Source organism: Trachurus trachurus (genome assembly GCF_905171665.1).
Source record: "Trachurus trachurus genome assembly, chromosome: 9".
NCBI lineage: Eukaryota > Metazoa > Chordata > Actinopteri > Carangiformes > Carangidae > Trachurus > Trachurus trachurus.
This window is the reverse complement of record NC_139895.1, coordinates 33,502,699-33,524,434: the sequence shown is the minus strand read 5'-3', so window position 1 is coordinate 33,524,434 and position 21,736 is coordinate 33,502,699. Positions and strand designations below refer to the sequence as shown.

At 41.1% G+C, this 21,736-nt stretch overlaps 1 protein-coding gene across 1 annotated transcript in view; it reads left to right on the top strand.

Annotated features, from left to right (window-relative positions):
* The window catches only part of LOC310991086 (golgin subfamily A member 7-like), a 28,294-nt gene extending 7,921 nt beyond the window's left edge, over positions 1-20,373 (top strand). The window contains exons 4-6 of the mRNA XM_083978656.1: positions 4,535-4,636; positions 7,605-7,657; positions 18,553-20,373. Coding sequence (XP_083834782.1) covers positions 4,535-4,636; positions 7,605-7,646 — 144 coding nt within the window. The 3' untranslated portion in view covers positions 7,647-7,657; positions 18,553-20,373. The remainder of the gene's footprint in view (positions 1-4,534; positions 4,637-7,604; positions 7,658-18,552) is intronic.
* The last annotated feature ends 1,363 nt before the right edge of the window (positions 20,374-21,736 follow it).

Here is a 21,736-nt window from a genome sequence, read left to right as displayed (position 1 = left end):
GGAAGATGACCCAGGCACACAGCAAGAGAAATGATTAATTACATTGTTTGAATAATAAAAAAAAAAACCCAAGATGATATATTCACATGGCTAGTTTTGTACAGCCAACAGTCCAAAACAACAAGATATTAAATTTACAATAATAGAAAACAGAGAAAAGCAGTAAATTCTCACAATTATATAGGTGGGAGTGGGATGCTCTTGGCATTGTTGATCGAAAAATGGCTTCAGGCGCCTTTGGACCTATCGAGACAGAATTTAACAACTTTGACCTCTCAAAGGTGGGTATCCAGAAAACTGTTTTTGTATTGTAAAAAAGAAAAAATGTATAATATGGTTGTAATTATTTAATCATCAAAAGATACCCAGCCCCAATCATGAATAACTACTTGACATATACAATGCACATGTGCTGGATCTGGTTTTGGAATCTGCATGTTGACATATTAATGACAGCGCATAGTGGACATTGAAGCTGATTGAGGTGTGTTAGTGCTGTAAAAAATTATGTTTCTGCTGTGTGGAATCATTTAGCTTGGCTGTAAATCAGCAATTTTATGACCTCTATGAGAGCTGGCAAATAAATTGTATTTATAGTCGGCTAAAATCCCTTTTGGCCCGGTTTGTGTAGGAATGTAAACGGATCAGTATGTCAGTGGTCTTTTCTTGTCCTATACATTTGTCTTTCAGTGGACAGGAGTGAACAGGGATAAAATAAAATAAAAAACATTTGGCATGGTTTGGGTTTTATGAGCACTCATAAAGTCATGCAATTTAAATTGACTGGTCATTACCAAAGTAAAAATGAAGTCTGCTATCCAGCACTGCAGCTCAGGAATGTGTTGGGGTTAGCTAGCTGGATCCTCTGGTTGCCTACCTAGCCAGACAGATTAGCCAGTTTGATTCCAGGTAGCAGCAGCACACTGAGTTTGTTTCTCAATTCAAACAGGACTGAGTTAAGCTTTCGTTTATATTTCTCACCATTGCTCAACTGTATTGTGTGTTTACCGTAAACACCGGCTCACTGGCCCGGTCTGGCTACAGGTTTGAGCAAATAAAAGACGTCTTAGTTAGAAGTTGGGTATCCTGTGCAAGTTGTCATGAATGTACAAAACCTCTCAAAGCCACTAGATCACCCGTATGAGCAGTTTCTAAGCTGATTTATTCAAACATACAATAGTTAGACGGCACTGCTTATATCGCGCTTTTTCCCTCAGTGCAACTGTTATAGCATCTGTTATAACTTTGGTTAACATGGACTCGCTACACATCATTGGATCGCTTAGATTCTCCACAATTCAGATGTTCAGTTTACCGGTCCTGTGTATATGTCTTTATCTACGGTGAAGTCTGAACAGCATTGAATAATCTTTCTTTGGGTCGGTCGGTTGAAGTGGCACGCTGTACGAAGTAACATTCTTACTGTTTAAAAACCTTTTTTGGCTCGTGACCCCATTTTGACATCACAAACTTCTGGCGACCCCAATCAAGATGCGCCAGCTGAGATATTTGTGTATGCTGCATTTTATTTGAACTCGATTTATATTCAAGAAAGTTAAAGTATAGAATACAGTTGTTTTTATTTAATTTAAAAAAGAATAGTAATTGGTTTTTAAAAAATCAGTAATTCTTATCAATTACTAGAGATTTCAGGCGACCCCATTTGAATTTCAGCCGACCCCATGTGGGGTCCGGACCCCAAGGTTGAAAAACACTGGTTTAAAATTATCGATTTGATTTTATCTTCGTAGTATTGTATCTGAGCAAAATATTTGTTCATATTCATTCTGTGTCATAAACTGTAAACTGTCTTGTCTGTAACAAGATCTATTGCACGTCTGTCCGTCCTGGGTGAGGGATCCCTCCTTTGTTGCTCACCCTGAGGTTTCTCCGATTTTTCCCTGTTAAAAGGGTTTTCTATGGAGTTTTTCCTAAGTGGATGTGAGAGTCTAAGGACAGAGGATGTTGTTATAATGCCATGTAAAGCCCTTTGAGACAAACTGTTTGTAAAATAACGGGCTCTACACATAAAATTGCCTTGCCTTGCCTTGCCATATAAATGTAAAGCCTATCCCATATAGACACCTGTCTCAAATACAAGCTCAGTTCAGCAAAAACAAGAAGTGCAACATCTGCAGCAAAGACCTGAAACCCCGCCCCTTTTGTAAACATGTCTTTTAGCCAGTTTAGAGTCTTTCTATTCTTGATTGTCACCCAATCTGTCTTGCACACACAGCATGTTTAAGACCTACACACAGGTTTTCAGTGATGCAGGTCCAGGCACTGTGGGGGTCGAACTGAGAGCTTTAGCTTGTTTTTCTTGAACTAGTTGACAGTGGATTTGGAGGTCTGCTTTGGATCATTGTCCTGTTGTAGAGGCCAGCCTCCTTTCCCTGTCAGTGTGCTGACTGATTACAGGACATTTGCATCCAGTCCGAGCTGATGTTTGGTGCAATTAGGGCTGTCACATTATAGCTGACGATTAATTGCGTTTAACCATAATTGTCTTTTTCTGATCATTTTATGCCATCATTATAGTATAAGCCTAAACATAGTTCAATAATACACACACAGCTTATGAAGAAACATAACCATGTATTGGCATTAAAGGTCCAGTGTGTAATAATTGGCAAGGTTTATTGGCAAAATCTGAATATACTACCCATGAGTATATTTGTAGAACATCAGTTCATTTGATGAAGGATAATTCTGTAATGTGGCTATGTTAATGTAGCCATAAAATTATCCATGATTGTGCCTAAGTGGCTATTCTGACAGCACTTAAAGGTCCAGTGTGTAATAAGGTTTATTGGCAAAATATGAATATACTACCCATGAATATATTTGTAAGTATAATCGCTATAAAATAAAATTTGTTTGGTTTTTGTAGTGTTGTAATTCTTAGCAAGGGTCTTGCTTTAGAGAGTGTCGTCATCTTGCGCCACCGTGTTTGTTTGGCAGCCCGAATGTTAAATCCAGCCAATCAGAGAGCATGTTTCGCGTTCATAAATTAACCAGCGAGGAAGAAGGCTGAAGGAAAGAAGAAAGAGTAGGAAACATCAGACATATCATAAAACGGTTTTGATCTTCACCTCATTGCTCCATGCTCCTGAAATACTCCAGTTGTGGTAAACAAATTTTTTTGTCCTCCGAGGCCACCATCACTTTCACGATGGGAGGGGTGAGTGCGAGTGAGTGAGCGCTGCAATCTAGAATCTGAATGCTAGATATCACGATTAACCCCCATTTTACACACTGGACCTTTAAACCTCGTAATATGAATGAAAAATTACATTTCTGTTTGCTTTTAGGCTTTGGAGCTAAATCTCTGCCATGTATCCATAACAATCATCTACTGAATTGATACATCTATTATGCACAGTCAATATACTGTAATAATAATTTATTACACTACTGTTCGCCATTAATTCTCTTTCTCTTATTATATTCCCTAGTTACTTGCATTTAGTTTATTATTTTATTTCAATTTCTATATAATATGTTTGTGCAACGACAAAGGTACATAAGAATTTCACTGTAATTTCTCGGAACAAATATGTGACAAATAAACTTGGATTGAATTAAATACATGATGTTAATGTCGAATATTAGAAATATATTAGATTATTAGCGCCTTGAGATAATTCTTTACTCATGAAGGAAGGGGGCACAACGTGATGACCAGTCAAACCTCAAACGGTGGAAAACGAAGAGGAAATAGTGATGGAAGTATGATGTTTCTGTTGGAAACGCAGAATGGAATGGAATGGAAACATTTTAATCATTATGCAAAATAATTGTGGTCAGCTCAAACAATCGGGATCAGGCGATTATGTAATCATTGTGACAGGACTAGGTGTAATCCATTATACAAACAAAAACAAGTCTGACCCGGGTATATGATACCAACCTACGAACCTCATCGTTTTTAGTTACAGGCACATTTGGTTCCAACAGCGATGGTGGTTGAGCAGCCACACGCAGCCCTGACCTCAATATACTGTGTAACTGAAAGAGAGCTAACAGCAGACAAATATGAAAACACAGCACATGTCAAGAACACCCAGGGGCTTTCCTCAGGTTCAGTCCCAGCAAAAAAAAAGGGGAATGATTTAATTTCACAAGAATTCCATCCATAAATCACACAATGACCTAATCTATGTAATGTAACTACTTCGGTCATGGTTTTCATGCACTGTATAAAACATCTCAAAGCGAAAAACCTTATCAGATGGTGGACCCTGGACCGACCTTTCAAATGGGGGTGGGGTGGGCTGGTTTGTGGACTAATGTGGGTCAATTTTAGGGATGAAAAAGTTTGAGAGTCATTGTATTAGACAACAGCCAAATGATATGATGGGGATTTTTTTTTTTGCAATAGCCTCTGAAAGCTTTGCTTGCTTTTAGTCCAAAAACTAAAATATGGATTTCAGGTTGTTAAACTGTCAGAACCAAGCAGATACATTGCACTCTGTGAGGGAGGTTAGTGATGTGATGTGGAGACTGAAACTGTGATTTATTTTTTCTCCTTTAGGTTTTAAAGAAGATCGCAAAGTACATTCACGAGCAGAACGACAAGATCTACGCGCCGCGAGGTCTCCTGCTCACCGACCCCATCGAGAGAGGCCTACGAGTCGTATCCTTCTCCATACGGTTTCTTCTACGCTCTCAGGTGTTAATATTCTAAATTCTCACCCACGACTTGTTGCCACGTGCAACCGTTCAGCAATACGTTTATTTTTCCCTCCATCCGCGGCCAGCAACAGTTAGAGCAGGCTTAAATCCAGATCACCAACCTCAGAAACACTGGAAACCCTGTTAAGCATCTACGCCTTGTTGTTTTTACACATAAAAAACAACAACATTTTTGTTCAAGAATGAGCATGTTCAGGATGTTCCGAGCAAATGTATCTTGTTAAACATAGCCTGAGATCAGGAAATGTGAGGGTAATCTCACCCAGTTTGAAGCAGAACAAGGAGCTTTCACAATGACCTAATAGATGTAGTGATTTACAGGCCGCCTGCCCCCACTGTGTCTTTGCCTGTAACTGCTGGATGGAAATGGAAAGCAGCAGTCTGGGCAGCTTACAGGAAATCCAGAGCTATGTAGGGATACCCTGTAAAAACACCAGATAAAAGTTAGTATGTAATCCATAGCATCTGCATAAAATCAGCGGGTGCACCAACATCCTGGCTCGACTCGCATGTGTTTGCGGGGGTGACTCAACATCCCAATTAATTGCAACTGGGCGGCAATGGGAGATTAAGGATAACAAAATATGACTGAAATTGCTCGCAGCCGAGCTTTGTTCCCTCTCGTGCCTCTGATTTTATGGGCTTGAGAGTGATCTGGATTATTTCTCTGACACTGTCAAGCTGCTCTGCTGACTTTGGCACAGAAGCTCCGACAGATTGACAGGAATGTCTCACCTGAGCGGGTCGCGAAACATGATGATCGTACTTGTAATTCTGAAAATGTAAGTTTCCCTCCAGGACCGAGGGGCTCAAAGTATGTGTGTGTGTGTATATGTATGTATGGAATACATGGAACTGACCCTGCTATAGAGAGCTGACATCACATCTGGGTTAGCTCCATTAAAGGATAATTACCGTTTTTTACAATCTGGACCTTATTTCTAGCATAAAATACGATCATTTACTCGCCCAGATAACTTTGGTGTCATTACAAGTCGAAATTAGATCCAGCCCAGAGCCGCGTATATCCGTATAATCTGAGAACACGGGGCAGCGCAATGCAGCCTCTAAATAACACATTATCTGCCGCAAAACTTGTTCATTTCACCAATATTTTGTTATGATAGGCTAGTGCTATTCCCCTCTGAGTCCGGGGTTAGCTGTTATCAACATCCAGGGTCTGTAGGTTGACCTACTAACCTCTGACCTGGATGATGTCACCGTGGTGCGGCTTGTTGCTACCGCTAATGCTATGGTTTGTTTCTGCGTGCTTCCGACTTGTTAGAACAAAATGAGCGGACGAAGTTCAGCTTCCACAGGCTTCCTCTCCTCAACCTGGACTCACTAAAGCTCCGGCTAGTTGCGCTAAAAATGGACCTGAATGCCGAAGCAGAATGATTATTATCAGAATGAGCCGGGCAGCGGTCGGAGATGACATCATCCAGGTCAGAGGTCAGTAGGTCAACCTACAGACCCCAGATGTTGATAACAGCTAACCCCGGACTCAGAGGGGAATAGCACTAGTGTATCATAACTAAATATTGGTGAAAAATGAACGAGTTTCGCGGTGGATAATGTGTTATTTAGAGGCTGCATTGCGTGCCCCGTGTTCTCACATTATAGGTATGCGGCTCTCGGCTGGATCTAATTTCGTAGGAACGACTTGTAATGACACCAAAGTTATCTGGGTGAGTAAATGATCATATTTTATGCTAGAAATGCTCCTGATTGTAAAAAAAACTGTAATTATCCTTTAACTCTCATCTTTGTCTGTAGCTGTGTCCCAAATCAGGGGCTGCATCCTTTAGAACGTGGTCTACGGAGGCAACGGCTTTGGAGGCACCTCTGACGGCCGTGTCAACCGTTGGTAAATGGGACAGTCTAGCCTTCGGAGCGTTTCCTGATCGTGTCTGAACTCAATCAACACCATCAAACATTTGAAAGTGGCGGCTTTTTTACACTTCCATCAGCTAGGATGCGAGGTGGCTAATAATTAACGGTGCGCAAATAATATTGGGATACTGGATACGACGGATAGGTGCGGTGTGTCCTCCTAGAACAGGCAAGAGAAGGCCGGATTGGTAGGAGCCTTCAATTTGGGACAGGCCTCGTCACAACGCTGTGACATCATCAGCCTTGAAATGTGTTTTCCGAAGGATGCCGCTCCCAAACTGCTGCTGTGAGAAATAGAAAATAGAGTTAATCTACTTTGTGAGCACAGAAAAAGAAGTGTAGCAAAATGCTTTTTTCATCTTGGTCTCCTGTCCAAAACACAGCATCCAATTGACTGCTCCCCCTGGACTCGCTCATGCTCCTGTTGAACTGTGGGAAATGCTCTTTGGTCAAGGCCACTGAAAGCATAAGTTTTTCAGAAAAACATCCCTGTCTAAATGTCTGAAGGAAGCCAGAGAGCTCTGTCCCACGGTTGGATTTGTAGCTTTCATCGTAGCTACAAACGTCATCGGGATTTTGATTGAGGCTTTCTTCTACTGGAACTATTCTCTGAAGATCCATTTTCATTTTGGCGCTGTGTTTCACCAATAACCACAGATTTTCTTTGAAAAAAAAATCTATAATGTAAATCTAAAAACTAGCATTAAAAAAAAAACTCTTTCCATGAAGCAGTTATCAGTCAGACTTAAATAAAGACTCAGTTTCACCTCCTAAGCCTTGAAGAGCACATGCTCAGGAGCTTGAAGGAAAATCGCTTTTTCCACAGTTATGTCCAAAGACCGCTTCATTTTCAGTTTAAAAAAGGTAAAAAATGTGCATAATTGCTCAGCATCATTATCGTTTATAACTCCTGTGTTAAAAGTAAAGAGAATTCAAATTTCACTTGGTTTTAATTATGATGTAAAATGAAGCCAACCTTGCTCCAGATGTTTTTTCCTCAACTGAATCCTATTAAGGTTGAGGTCACCATCTTTGAAGACAGAAGTTTGACTAGATAAAAGCTGCCACGGTGAGTCTCATAATTAACGTTCCCTCTTTACACATTTTCACTAATACACACTTGATGCTGTCCTGTCTGTCTCCTATTTCCTATCTCCACACACAAACAACACATTAGCGTGTCTAAGTACATTTTTTTTCTATTAAAAAACACATTTTCTGATTCATTTTTTAAGAAATATTGCAGGAAGGGGCTCGAGTCAAAGAGCGGCAATAAATTAGTTTCACTCTTTATGTGCACTGCCTGTCCAGTACTGACATGCAGAATGCCTCCTCTGCATTCAAAGAAAAGTCCCACATCAAAGTTGAAAGCATCTGTGAGTAATATTAATTAACGGCTTTACGGCCAGGAGGCTGGTTTTCTCAGCGATTAAAGGATAATTCTGCTTACTTTACGAGTTCGCGTTGCATATTCCTCAGTATTTTGTCACTTACTTCACCGAAAAGGCTTTGCGCATGCACAGTCGACCGTCCAGAGCACGCACACACACACTCACACACATATTATTGTTGAAATCTTGTGAACTTGGAGAAACAGACATTCATCAGGAGCTCAGGCTCAGATGTTTCAGACAGAGGTATTTATTGAAATTTTATTGCCAAGGCGAAAATTACGAGCAGCACCGAGCCAGTGAATCATCGTTTGATACCGGTTTCTGAGGACATCTTGTCCAGCGGGACTCATTGAACTCGGAGGTCACATGTCCTTATCACACCATTGTTACGTGTCTTCCCTATTGTCCTTCTTCACCCGATCTTCTCTGCAGAGGGATTTGGACAGTCTAACTCGTGCTCCTCCCTACGTTTTTATTATCTCCAAGGCCTTGGCTGCTCTCCCTGCAGGAGGATAAGGATGGCTCCATGTAGACGCTTCTGTCAGTCATGATAGAAGCTCAACTTTGAACCGTTGTCTAACGATGTTGTGATCTATGATGTGGAGTCCAGCAGCTGAACCCAAAAAAGTGATGAAGTGCTCTGTTCTGTCACACCAGCACACTCGCTTCAGTTAATGGTATTTAAGTAGCTGGAAGCAAACAATTACCACATTTTAACTGTAATAGCTCATTTCCTGGTTTACTTTGGTGCCGGGTCTCTGCTGCATTCATGTCAAATCAGAGGAAGCTGGAAGCTCTGATCATCATGACTCATCATGACTTCAGGAGGAAAGTTTAGGAAGCAAGAATCATAGCTTAAAGGTAATGCATTTTATTAAAATGGGACATATTATGAAAATATCACTTTTTGAAGGCTCTTTAACATATATCTGGGTGTTTGTCTTGCCTTCCAGTCCCCAAAATGTGAGAATTGACAAAATAATCTGTAATTTTCAGGCTCCCTAGGTTGAAATCCATGTGGTTTCACAAGCTTTTTACAATAATACCACTCCTATATGGTACCAGAAAGGGTGGGGCGGGGCAAGCAGTGGTTAATTTGCATTTAAAGGGACAGGCACTGAAACCAGCCGTTCTGAACAGGGCTGTTTTGAGAGGATGAAAAGAGCTGTGATGTTTGATCCTTCCTCCGATTTTGACCAAAGCATGTCACAAACATGTCTATAATACCCCTTTCCCACTGGTCAAAAAACCTGTTTAAACCCGCTAACAATCGGCTTTTGGTGGCAGTGGGAAAGGCGCACCGAGCGGGTCGACGCGGGTCAAACGACTCAGCAAGCGACACGGGTTAAAATCGCCTTTAATCGCCTCGGCTCCGATCGGCTTGCAGTGGTAACGCCAGACCCAAGTTAACCCGCTAATTTACGTGATGACGCTGAGCATTACGTGACGCCACGTCATCGCGCAGGTCACGTCTCATATCACGTACCAAGACAAAGCTCTGCTCCGCTCTGCTCTCATTCCAGAATGGGATCAAAAGATCAAAGAACACTGACCAAAAACGATTGAAAAAAAGAAGCGACAGTCTGTTTAACTGACGTGTTGTGCTGCGGTCATCCGTCATCCGGCCGCAGCAGACTCTCTGTCCTCCACGGTCCTGGTGCTCCAGGTCAGCCAGACACCTCGTCTGCCTCGGCGGACGGACACTCCGCGGCGGGCGGCTGTGGCATGACACGGCCTCTCGCACCGCGGATGAGAGCGGGCGACTGGTTTATGCTCTGTCTGATCCCTCAGCGGGGGGGCAGACTCGGCTCATTTTGGTCAATGGGAAAGGGGCCAAATGCCGATTGTTAGCGGGTCGACCCGCGTTTAAAAAACCTGCGTCGACCCGCTAATTTTAGTGGGAAAACGGCTTAAGACACCTGGGAACTATTTTAATTTGTGGAAAAGGGACAGAATATATCTCCTTTAATGTTGTTATTATTACCAGTATTAGTATTAGAGTTACTGTTAGTGTAATTTGCATTAGTATTGTGGCTGAATAATTGGCAGGTTGTTAAAGACATGAATGCAGCAGCGTACAGGAGCGGTCTGGCACATTGTCATTAAAAGATCAACACCCACAGACTTCAGGCAACACAGACAACAGACAGTCTGTGTGTTGTATGAAGCTTGGTCTTTCTAGAAAGCTGCTACAGTCTTCTGTCATGTAGGGGAGACCGGGGTAAGCTGAGCCACTTCTCATATTCAGGATCACTATATCAAGGCAATGATAGTTTTGTTGCTAACTAATATATCTACATATTTCAGGATGTTGTGCATCTCTACAAACAAACAGAATGAGCGAAAACATTTTGAACTGTTTTGATACCAAAGCATGTCCAGATAAAGTGGTCTTGTGGAACAACTTAGTTCATGTATGGGGTAAAATGAGCCACCCCCCTCCTTCCCTTCCATCCATCTCCCACCTCCCCCCTTTACTCCATACTCCACCTGTCCAGGTTGCAGGTGAACACAAACTGCTGAGACACTGAGGTTTGAGGAGTTTTGTGATTACATTGCATCTCAGGAAGAATCCCTCATCTTTCTCTTTGAAAGTAAAGCTTGGCCTCATCATAAGCAGCTTAACCTCTTCTCAGGCACTCACTTACTGTAATCATACAGAATCTTGATTTAATAATTAGGACATGTCTAAATTACACTCAATAGTGTATGGGGCAGACAGCTTTACTTACCCCAGAGCTACCATATTGACTTTATTACTCCCCACAGCTAAAATGGTGCACTTTTATGCGAAACGTACTACCTCATGTTGTAGCTCATAGATCCCACAACTCATGTATAAAACAAATGTATAATTATCTCTTTGGGTCTGAACACAATTCTCATGAAACTTATGATCGACTAAATTCACTTTCCAGAGTGAAAAATTATTTTTGGACATAAATGTCAAACCATTTTACTCATGTGGTTCCTACCTTCACAGACTCCATGAAATGATGCCTTCCTCCTGAATATTTTGTCACATGCTCAATTTTTCTTAGGGTTTCCTAGCAACAAGGGGTGGCTCAACTTGCTCCTATGCTCAACTTACCCCACTCTCCCCTACTGCACAGTAACTTCAGAAACCCTTGTTTTCAAGGTTGACTGAGATTTCACCAAGTGACTGGCTCTGCAGAGTCCAGGTGGCTTCTGCACTGGGCCACACAAGTATAATTGCACTTTGTGGAGGCCTGGTCATAATTGGAGGGTGCTGGCAGTTTTTTTCACAACTTTTTACATCCTCTTTACGTAAATCAAGAGGAGGTTCCCAGCAAGAGATTTATCTGCACTTTTTTAAATATATTTTTGGGGCTTTTTTTGCCTTTGTTTGATAAGACCTTGCAGAGAGACGGGAAAGCAGGGAGGGAATGAGACCGGGGGATTGGTCGTCTGAACAAACCGGCAGAATTTCAGGCATGCACCAACATGGGACATTGGGACAAACACCCTTTATGTGCACTTTGATTTAAAGTTAGAGCAGCATCTGGGAACATGTGAGGAGTATACAGGAGAGCTATTTTAGATAGAGAGAGCAACATAACTGTAACCTCCCAGAGAACACAGGCTTCCTCATGGCTCTTGACCTTGTTTCCAATCTCCTTTTTAGTTTTATTACACTGGAACTAAGGTTTTATTCAGACCAAGCCATCCAAGAAGTCAACAAAAATGATTCAAATACGAGATTGTGTCTGTTTATTGAAACATTGTCTTCTTGGCAATGTTTTCCATAGGAATATTCTCCTCCTCACTTAGCTTAAAATGACTTTCATTAAGAGCATTCCTCAGCAGCTATCCCTCCATGTCACTTTCCCACAACGCACTTTGTTTAGTTTGAACGCTATAACCTGAGCCTGCAGAGTATGATCACGAACCACACATGGCTTTTATATATCTGCAGTCTTTTCACCCTGGCAGGCGCCCAAGGTATTTGACTCAAGAGCACATCTCATCCCATAAATTGTTTAAATCTCTGTTACAGTAAATCCCTTCTTTCTTTTTTTTTTTTTCTTGTGCACAGAAAAAGACAGGGAAGCTCATTATGTGGTGTCGTCTTAAGATGTTCTGGGCTCAGATCATACTGAAAAGCACTTTGCATGGATGCTGGACAGAGCCAGGTCTCCACTGTAGCGTAGACACTACCATCAGGCAGAGTAAGACATACCCCATAAATATTTGACCTAAGGGGAATGTTGTGTTTGGCCTTATTCTTTGCCTCCATGGATCCTTGTGGATGGATAAACCATTGCCCTACTACCGTACAGACGTATACAGGGATTAATCTTGTCGTTTGAAATTCCTGCCGAGCGCCTCGGTACGTACACATGTCCTGTTGAGGAATGTAAACCCAGCTCGTTTATAAGTAGCTGTTGAGAGAAGAGAGCCCTGGAGCTCTGCCGTGGTCAAAGGCGCGGTAAACAGCAGCCAGGAAGCACAATGAACATACATGCAGTGGATCCATCCCACCCCAGGGTAAGCCTCTTAATCCTTCCATGGTCTCTTCTCCTCTGTCTGCTGCAGGACTGGACTGGTACATCAGCGGCCAGACCAATATCAATATTTAAATAAAACTTATATCAGCCATCAAGTAGTCATTAAGCTCTGTCACAATATTACTTTGACTGAGCTTCTGTCTGTGAAACCTCTCTTTCTTTATACAGAGGATATAGCAGGATATTATCCTGTTGGGTTGGGAATCACCAGAGGCCCTGGGATACGATACTTTTGTCTCGAGACAATATTATTGCAGTATTAAAAATAGTGCAATATGCTGTGATATATTGCAGTTTATTCGCTTTTTCCAACTGCAAATGATGTCTCCAAATGAAAACTTTGTTAAATCTGTTTTTTTTTTAATAAACAATAAACCGCTTAGTCTGTTCGGATTGATACTTGGCGGCTGTATCGACCTCCCCAGCCCCTCTCATCCTGTAGTGTAGCTAAGTAATGTATAGTTGCAAAGTAATTTTTTTTTAAAGCACCTACGTATATATTATTTTACACATAGCAATGTTTCACATGACTTTGTGAAAGTGGTCACCCCAGTAACAATCCATATATCTTTCAGCAAATTGTTTTGGTTTTTACAGTCTTCAGCTTTGCTGTTGTTCTCCCTCACACAGCTCTCATTAGCCTTGTTTTCAGCCAGAAGCATTAAAAACACAGCAGCAGACCATAGTAACCTGCTCAGCATCAAATGGCAGTTAAAACATAACTAGTGAACATAATGCAGAATTTTGTAGCAATATCATTCCCTCAAGTGCTGGAGGCTGAAACAGAGCTGGGAGTAGGGAAATGTTGACCTTTTTTCACCAGGAAGATGCATAACTCAAAATATATGTTAATTTTGATGGCTAACTTGTTAGTGAGTGTGGAAATGATAATGTTTGCTGATGGAAAGATGATGTATCAGTTGTCATGTGATCTTGTTGCGGTGCATGGCCAAAAACACCTGATGCATTTTGAAGCTACTTTAATTGTCCTGTTAGCTTGTTTCTTTTGGCTGGCTAGCTGCTTTTGTTTATTTGAATTATTGGAGAGCACATAACATTGCCACCTTGTAAAGTCTGTATAGGGAACATTTAGTCAAACACTTAGCTATTTACTCCAAATCTCCACCAACTACTGAAAACATGTCCGACTGTTTAGCTAGCTTACTGCAAAGCATCTTCCATCCAGCTAGTTGCTAACTGTGAGTGTCACTATGTCTACTGTTTCTTCGATAGTCACTAGACACGTTTCCACTGCGGGAGTTCCTGGTAAATAGAGTGGGGTAGGAACTTTACAGGAACCGTCCTCTGACTTGGCCCTCTGTGGCCGTGTCTCCACTGCAGAGAATGGCCAGCAGTGCTCTTGCGGTGACATGCAATAGTTTTGATCATTGCGCAATCATTGTGTTTTTTTTATTTATTTATTGTTGTTTTTCCGGCAGTCTAATGGCAGTCTAATGTTACTGTTTAGTTTTTTTAAATGTTGTTTAGATCGATGCTAAATCGCACATTGGTTTGTCCACTAACCATACGTATTTTACTATTCCCACTCTCATACGTCTTTTACTGACTTAAGCCCTATTCGCACGAGATTAGTATTACCTGGCGACCTCTGGTAATTTGTAATAATTGCGGAGGAAGTCTGTGATCTTAATCCCGTGGGAATGCGCCATGTCAGTAATTTGTAAAGTAAAAATTCCCCTGCAAATTACCTACTATATTTCACCAAAGACCGACGTCCCGTGGTAAAACTAGTCCCGTGCGAATCTGCATCTCAGTAATCGACGGGCATTTTTTGTTCTTCCCCGGTTGAAACCATACTGTACGGGTTGAAACATGGAGGCTGCGGTGGAAATTATGAGCGGCATTTTCGAAGGCGTTTTAGGGGCAAACACGGGCTCGTATCGGTGCTGGAAACCCATTTGAATAAACAGCTCAGATCCATAAAAAGCTCAGATCCATAAAAAGAGCTACATTTCGGAGGATATTGAGATGGATGACGTGCAACAGGCTTAATAAAAATGCCATGACGGCCCGTTATTGTGACAACAACTGTTGCGAAGTCACGTTGCTGCTTTGACATTTTATTTAGTACATTTGCTTCGCACATGGATGTGACAGCAGCGGATGTTACGACGTGCAGTGAGATCAGCTGCCTGCAGTAACAGTTGTAGAGAGTTGTCACTATTTAGTTCATCACTACAAATGAGCCCTTTTGCATCACATATATTACTTTGATCAGTTTTTTTCTTACATATCTTTTTTTGCAGTTGCTGGAGCCTTGTGGGGTTTTTTGTGTTTAAGGTAGAAATGAAAAAAGGTTGACTCATTTGCCTTCCATAGATCCGGATGAAAAGATTACCAATATCAACCTTCATCGCATGTCTATCCAACCGTCCTCTTCCACCTCGTCTCCTTCCTCATTGTGGCCGAGGGCCTGACAGGTTTAGAGCAGGATTTCTGTTTGGCCGGGAGCCTACCAGGTGAAGAGTTGAGCAGCGTGATGGATCGGCCTCTGGTGGGATGACTGCAGTGTAGCGAAGCCAGACTTGGCCCTCGCAGCTCCTGACTGCTGAGCATTCATTCAGAGGCAGATGGCGCCAAGTCAGTGTCCTGGCATCGAATCCAAAAGACATTCTGCTCCTGATAAGGTGTCGTTTGGCTCCGTGTATAAACTCGCCGACTGGCCACAGCACGCCAGCAAACCTGTAAATTAGGCTGCACACATGAGAATATTTAGTATCGGAGGGGAATGTTGGACAAGGTGAATACATGAATGGTATTCATCACCCGTCTGTTGTTCTTTTCTTTCTTTCTTTCTGAAATGAGTTTTTTCCTCACCTGCGAGGAGTATTTTTACAGGCCTAACTAATAGACATTTTTCATTGAAATACATCACATACTCTTTTATTGCTTGTTTTTAGACTTTTGATGAAGCAGTTGAACAGCACCATGGTCAGTGTAGATCATATTAACACATTCTCCAGGAACACCTGACGGAACAATCCTGCTTTTGATACCAAAACTGTGTGTTTGATGCTGGTTGTGGAAGCTGTGCCAGCTCACTCAGTGCTCTGTTAATAGTGAGCCAGCAAATGGAACAGTAAATAACTATCGGTGTCAGTCAGGCCAGGTTCTGTTCAGTGGAAATTCAACCAAATTCAATTTGTATTCACATTAATTGATGTGTTTGGACTTAAAATCAGATGTGGTTAGGCACAATGGACCTCATTCCCAAATGTCTTCTTAAAACACACTAATGAAGATTTCAAAATGATTTTGACATTCACCAATTTTTTTCTTATTTGGGATTTGTTCAAAATCTATGCACACTCAAAAGCAAACTTACACACATTTGAGAGCTGACACTTTTATTTTATTTTATTTTTTTATTTAAACTTTATTTTAACAGGGTAGATCCATTGAGAGCGAGCTCTCTTTTTCAAGGATGCCCTGTAGCATACAGAGTTCACAGAAAATCAAACATCAATATAACACAATAAAATACAGTTATGAAAACAGGAGTAGTAAAATCACTAGCTGAAGCAAGTGCACGTCTGAGCTCCCAAAACTGTGGTGAGAAGTAGGTTTTTGAAAGCCTCAAGTGAGATCGATCTATCGATTTTCAGAGAGTTTTGTAATTTGTTCCATCGGTGTGGGGCATAGAAGGAGAAGGCAGTTTTTTTTTTTTGTTCAAAATAAGTGCTTACTGTGTTTTCTTCTGTTCTGCAGTTGTATAATAGCATATGATTTGAATTAGAATAATTTTCTTATCATTTATGTTGTTTTTAATAACTTAAAAAAATACTTTTTAAGCACTGCAGTCTTTTACCGATGCTAATCCTATGTCAATCAACATTTCTGTTTAAGATGAGTCTGATGTAGACTTATAGGGAACTTTCTTATGAACAAATGAAAAGGTGTACAGAAAAGAAAATTGAATTTGAGCCCACTCTGGGTCATAAAATTAGTGTAATAACTCATCTATCACACGATGTAGCCCAAACTTTGTGCAAAATTCTATTTTTGAGTAAATCTTGGATGAAAGTGTGTTTTTTTTTTCTGCATTGGATAATGCAGGCGCACGGATTATACGTCAGCCTGCACACGATTCATCAGCCACTGATATTGGATCCGTAATCCGTCATTGAAACATCTGAGACACGCACACACACACGGAGCTCGGGCTCGCCAATGACCAATCAAATTCGTTTTCTTTACTCAAGTAAACTCGTGTTGCAGCTCGTGACAACTCGGCGCGACAAACAGGACAAACGGCCATTTCTGTACACCTTTAAGAAGAAACTTAGGAAGATTGGCGAATGATGCGCAATGTTAGTATATCGCTATTTTTAGGCAGCTAAAAGTGATTTACCTGCAAAAACCTGATCTGAACTAAGTCTCAGTCTCAATGAAGTTGCAGCACTGAAATGCTCTTATGCTTCAGTTGAGGCTTAAACATTATAAGGAGATAATGTCTGTTGAAGTCTTACAGTGGACGTATTAGTTGAAGGTTAATCTCTGCAATAAGGAGTGAGTGAATGTGAATGTGAGGGGGGAAACACACACTGGTAGTAAAACTGCAGAATGAGATAAAAGCAGTTGACATGAAATCAGAGGAAGCAATCAAATTGTCAGTTTACCGCAAAAGTGATGAGCTTGGTCTGAAATGTTGTCATGACAGGTTGAAAACAAGTTCAAATGTTTGAGAACAGAAATTGTTTGCACATGAGCTCTGTGGAAGCGAGTGACACAGAGTTCAAGCACTTAAATAGTTGAAGCATCAGCTGAAGCCCAAAGAGGGGCTCGAAGTGCCAGTTGACAGAGCCTCCTCTCGTCTGATTGGCTCACTGACCTGTTGTTACTACGGATCCAGAGACAAGCTGAGAGAGAAGATGTAAAACCACACTGAGGTGGTTTTTGGTTCTTTTAAATGCACAAATACTGTAAATCTTCTTATTGATCACTTCAAATGAAAGATTGAGGAAAAGTGCAGGATGTGGGACTTTTAAAGGAATCGAGGTGTCAGTTTAGTACTTAGCTTATAAATCAGTCAAAAACTTAGATCAAGGCAAGGCAAATTTCTTTGTATAACACCATTCATACACCAGGCAATTCAAAGTGCTTTTCAGCGGCATAAAAAACATTAAAATCAAAAAGGAAAAGAAAGAAAATAAGACAGTAAAAGACAATAATAGCAATTAGAATGACTGATAGATAAAGACATACACCCTGTTTACACCTGGCATTAACATGCGTCTCATATCGAGACAGAGTTGTTTTCGAGGCAAATGCAGAGATTGCTTGCTGAAAAACTGCCCAAGACTGGAACATCAGCGGTTTTGCGTGAGTTTACCTCTAAAACAACTATCGTTCTGTTATTATCTCATAGCGTGGTGAATGTGCAGGTCACAACTTGTCCACCAGAGCATTTTGGAGTTGTTGGATTGTGTATTTGATGAGTTTTATGGGGGAAACCAAGAAATCCCATTAGCCTCCGTAGTGTAGCTCTGAGCAGCTCGCAGCTCTGCTCCGCCGTTCTAAAAATAGCGTGCGCCGACAATTAAAGGTAACGGACCTACTGCTATGACTATAGGGAGGGATTATGGCAATGGGCCAATTAGCCAAAATGTTGAACTATCCCTTCAATGCCAGGTGTAAACAGGGTCTTAGTATCAGCTGAAATATGAGCATCTGATGTGTAGTATTGAAAGGAGTTGAGTTGCAGTGAACTGAATTCTCTGGCTGAACAAAAAAACAACTAAATTGTAACACTAAAGATTAGAAACATTGAAATGCAAGTCAAGTATGTGAGTGCTGAAAGCAGCTGAGCTGTCAGTTCAAGTTGGACTTGTTAACATTATTAATGACTGTATTCTAATTAGACGACCCACCTACTGAGTATTTTCCTCTTTACATCCACCTCCAACAGAGCTGTACAGGTTTCACATTCTCCTTTGCTGTGATAAGACTGTTGAACAAAGGTTTTGTTTAGTACTGACTCAGTTCAGTGTCACTAACTTCTCTCTCTGCATCTGTTGCAGGTGTTTAGCTGAGTGGAGCTGGCCAGCACCCGTGCCCCCCCTCCCTGAGGACCACCCCGGACCTGCACCCTTAATACTGCGTCTCTACAATCTTTTCCACTAACCGTCACGTGCATGTCCCATTCAGAGAATCCTTTGTGACTCAGTTTGAGATTTTGTACTCAACTCTTGTTATACCTCCATCTCTGTTCAATAGTTTAGGTTCATGTCTGCCTGTATTAAGTTGGAGAAGAGTAAAAGGATGCCGAGCAAAACCTAGACTAACTCATTTACAGGATATTATTGATATTCAAGTTCTTGACCGATAGTATTTCTGGAAGTGTGGACTTTTGTATATTTCTTTTGTTTTTGGACATTCCTTTATAAATAATGAAGCCAACATACAGGGTAACTTATTTTTATGAAGGTTTATACAACTCGCCCACACCCGTGAATTCAGTGATTGTGCTGGCTGATTTGAGGAAACATGGACCTCTGGTCATCAGTGTTGCTGCTCATCCTCATTGGTTCTTATTCATGTATTCTTGCATGTTTCCTTTTTAGGGTTTGATCTTACGCTTACTACAGTGACTGCTGAACTTTATCAGGATCAAAACATTCCAGTTAGACGGTCACAGGTTCAAATATCCACATGCACAGTTTCTATCTATGTATACATTGATTTATCGGATTCTTCTGTTGTTTCTTGAAAAGCCAAATCCTGTGTTTGCTGTGTATTTAGCATGTACTGTTGTTAATGCTCCCCCTCATGTCATGATCATTTTTTACTTGTGAACTGTGCCATGCATAGTGTTTGGTAACTACTGTTGATTTTTTTTTTTGACTCATGTCTAATAAGCATACAGTATATTCATGTATTAGTGAGATTGCCTTCGACCGAAGTATTTAAAGTGCTCTTGTCAGTCGACAGTGCCTGTGATGGCTTTGAATGTTGCCTTTGTGTAAGTTTTAAGACCCGGCCACACCAGGATTTAGCACAGCAAAGTTTTTTCAGCAGTTTCATTCCAGCGAGAGTGAAATTTCAGCACAAGTATGCATCATGTTCAACATTCTGAACAAATATGCACTGTTGACTAATAGCGTATAGTCTTGACAGTGCCAGCCTTTTGAAGGAACAGAGATCTGGACCCATGAAGCTTCTGTAGCTTGTTAGCTGTGTTGTAACTTAACTGCTCCATAAAAAGGGGAAAACTGTCAATCCTAAAAAAAGGAGCTAAGCTGCTGAACAAACAACCGACCAGTAGCCAAGCTCACTGTCCTGTAAGCATCATATTTAGGGTGTGCAATGGTTAAACACAGTCAGGTGGTAGAAAACATATGAAATCAAGAAGAAAAAAGGAAAAAATCTCCTGTTGGCTCACTAACTAGCCCACCGACTGGGGTCTCTCTACTTCGCCAAAACTTTAAGAGCCAATATTTCCAAGAAGCCATAATGAGAATCCTCCCTGTGTCATTTTCTGGTGTGGTCATGTCTAAACAGTGAGATTGCAGCTCCAGACTTTGTTCATTTAGTGATAACAAGCATCTAAATTCCATGTTGTCCATCTGTTACTGGAGGCAGAAGATGTTCAGTTTACAGTGTATGTTCGGTTAAACCTTAGCAAAGGTTGTATACACTGCACGTGGTCAGACATATACAGATGATCTGTGTGTGCAGGTGTAGGGTTTTGAATGCCACAGCTAAAGGATGAACACATTATCTTGAACTATGATTTTTGTAAATAAAGTTTCATTACTTTTTTTAATTTAGCTCACACTTGATTTATCTGAAATTCATTTAATTTAACTTTTCTAGGTTCTTTTTTTTTTTTCATTTGAAATCCAAATGTTTTATTAATCCAGAAGTTGTATCCACATAAATAAAACTTGTACATATTTTACACCATGTTGGTTTCTGGTGTTATTTTGGTGTTGACAGTTTAGGTTTTTATAAACTCACTCGAGAGGATGTCTTAACGTCCCTGGTGCTTGTCATGATTTAGACACAAAAACTTCAAAAGTGAGAGCTGAACGAAGGCCAGGGACTCGTTTCAACTTGGTTTAGTTTCAAGGGCGGTATTTTGTGTTGTCTCTAAGAGTTATATAGCAGGGAAGCTCTCCTGATTCCATCAGAGCTGGACTATTTCTCACGATGGAGATGAACCCTGAACCAGACGAGGTTATATTCTCACAGGAACGGCGGAGTGATGCATAGAGGAGGCGAGCCATCTTTCAACTGTGTGAACCTGAGTTTAAGATGTTGGATGTGATCTCTGTTGAAGGGAAGCAAGATAACCTAAAGAGAGACTCATTTGTAGCTGACAAATATCATTTTTTACCACATGTCAGCGGAGCTCTTACAGTATATTCTTTTGAATTGATTTCCAAGGCAAAAAACAGAAGAATATATTTTTTTCCCTTTTAAAAGTAATGAGTGCAACTTATACGACTCCATCAGCAATGAGGATTACATCCAAACATATCACTGTGTGTGGTGGAGACTTGTATACTCCCATCCACCTGTGACTCAAAACGGCACGCTCACTATCCCTGCTCTTGATTTGGACATCTAATAATTATGCGTTACGTTGAGCTCATTGTTGGAGCCAGACTCTAGTGGTCATTAAAGGGATAGTTCAACATTTTGGCAAATTTGTTTTGTTTATATCACATCATTATATTAGTAAATGGCAGGGCTGTAACCCCTGAAGAGGAAAACCCATGTGAGCTCCACATACAAACTGGCCCGTTGCCATATTCCCTATAGTCTTAGGAGTAGGTTTGTTACCTTTAATTGTCGGTGCAAGCAGTTTTTAGAACGGCAGAGCAGAGCCGCTAGCTGCTCAGAGCTATGCTATGGAGTCTAATGGAATTTCTTGGTTTCCCTCAACAAACTCATCAAATACACAATCCAACAACTCAAAAATGCTCTGGTGGACAAGTTGTGACCTGCACATTCACCACGCTATGAGATACTAACGGAACGTTACAAGACAGAGTTGTTAAATTCATGCAAAACCGCTGATGCGCGTTCCCGTCGGGGGCAGCTCACGTCTCTGCTCCGCCATTCTAAAAATAGCTTGCACCAACAATTGAAGGTAACAAACCTACTCCTATAGGGATTATGGCAATGGGCTAATTTGCCAAAATGTTGAACTATCCCTTTAAAGGAACTGCAGTATGTGGAGCTCACATGGGTTTTCCT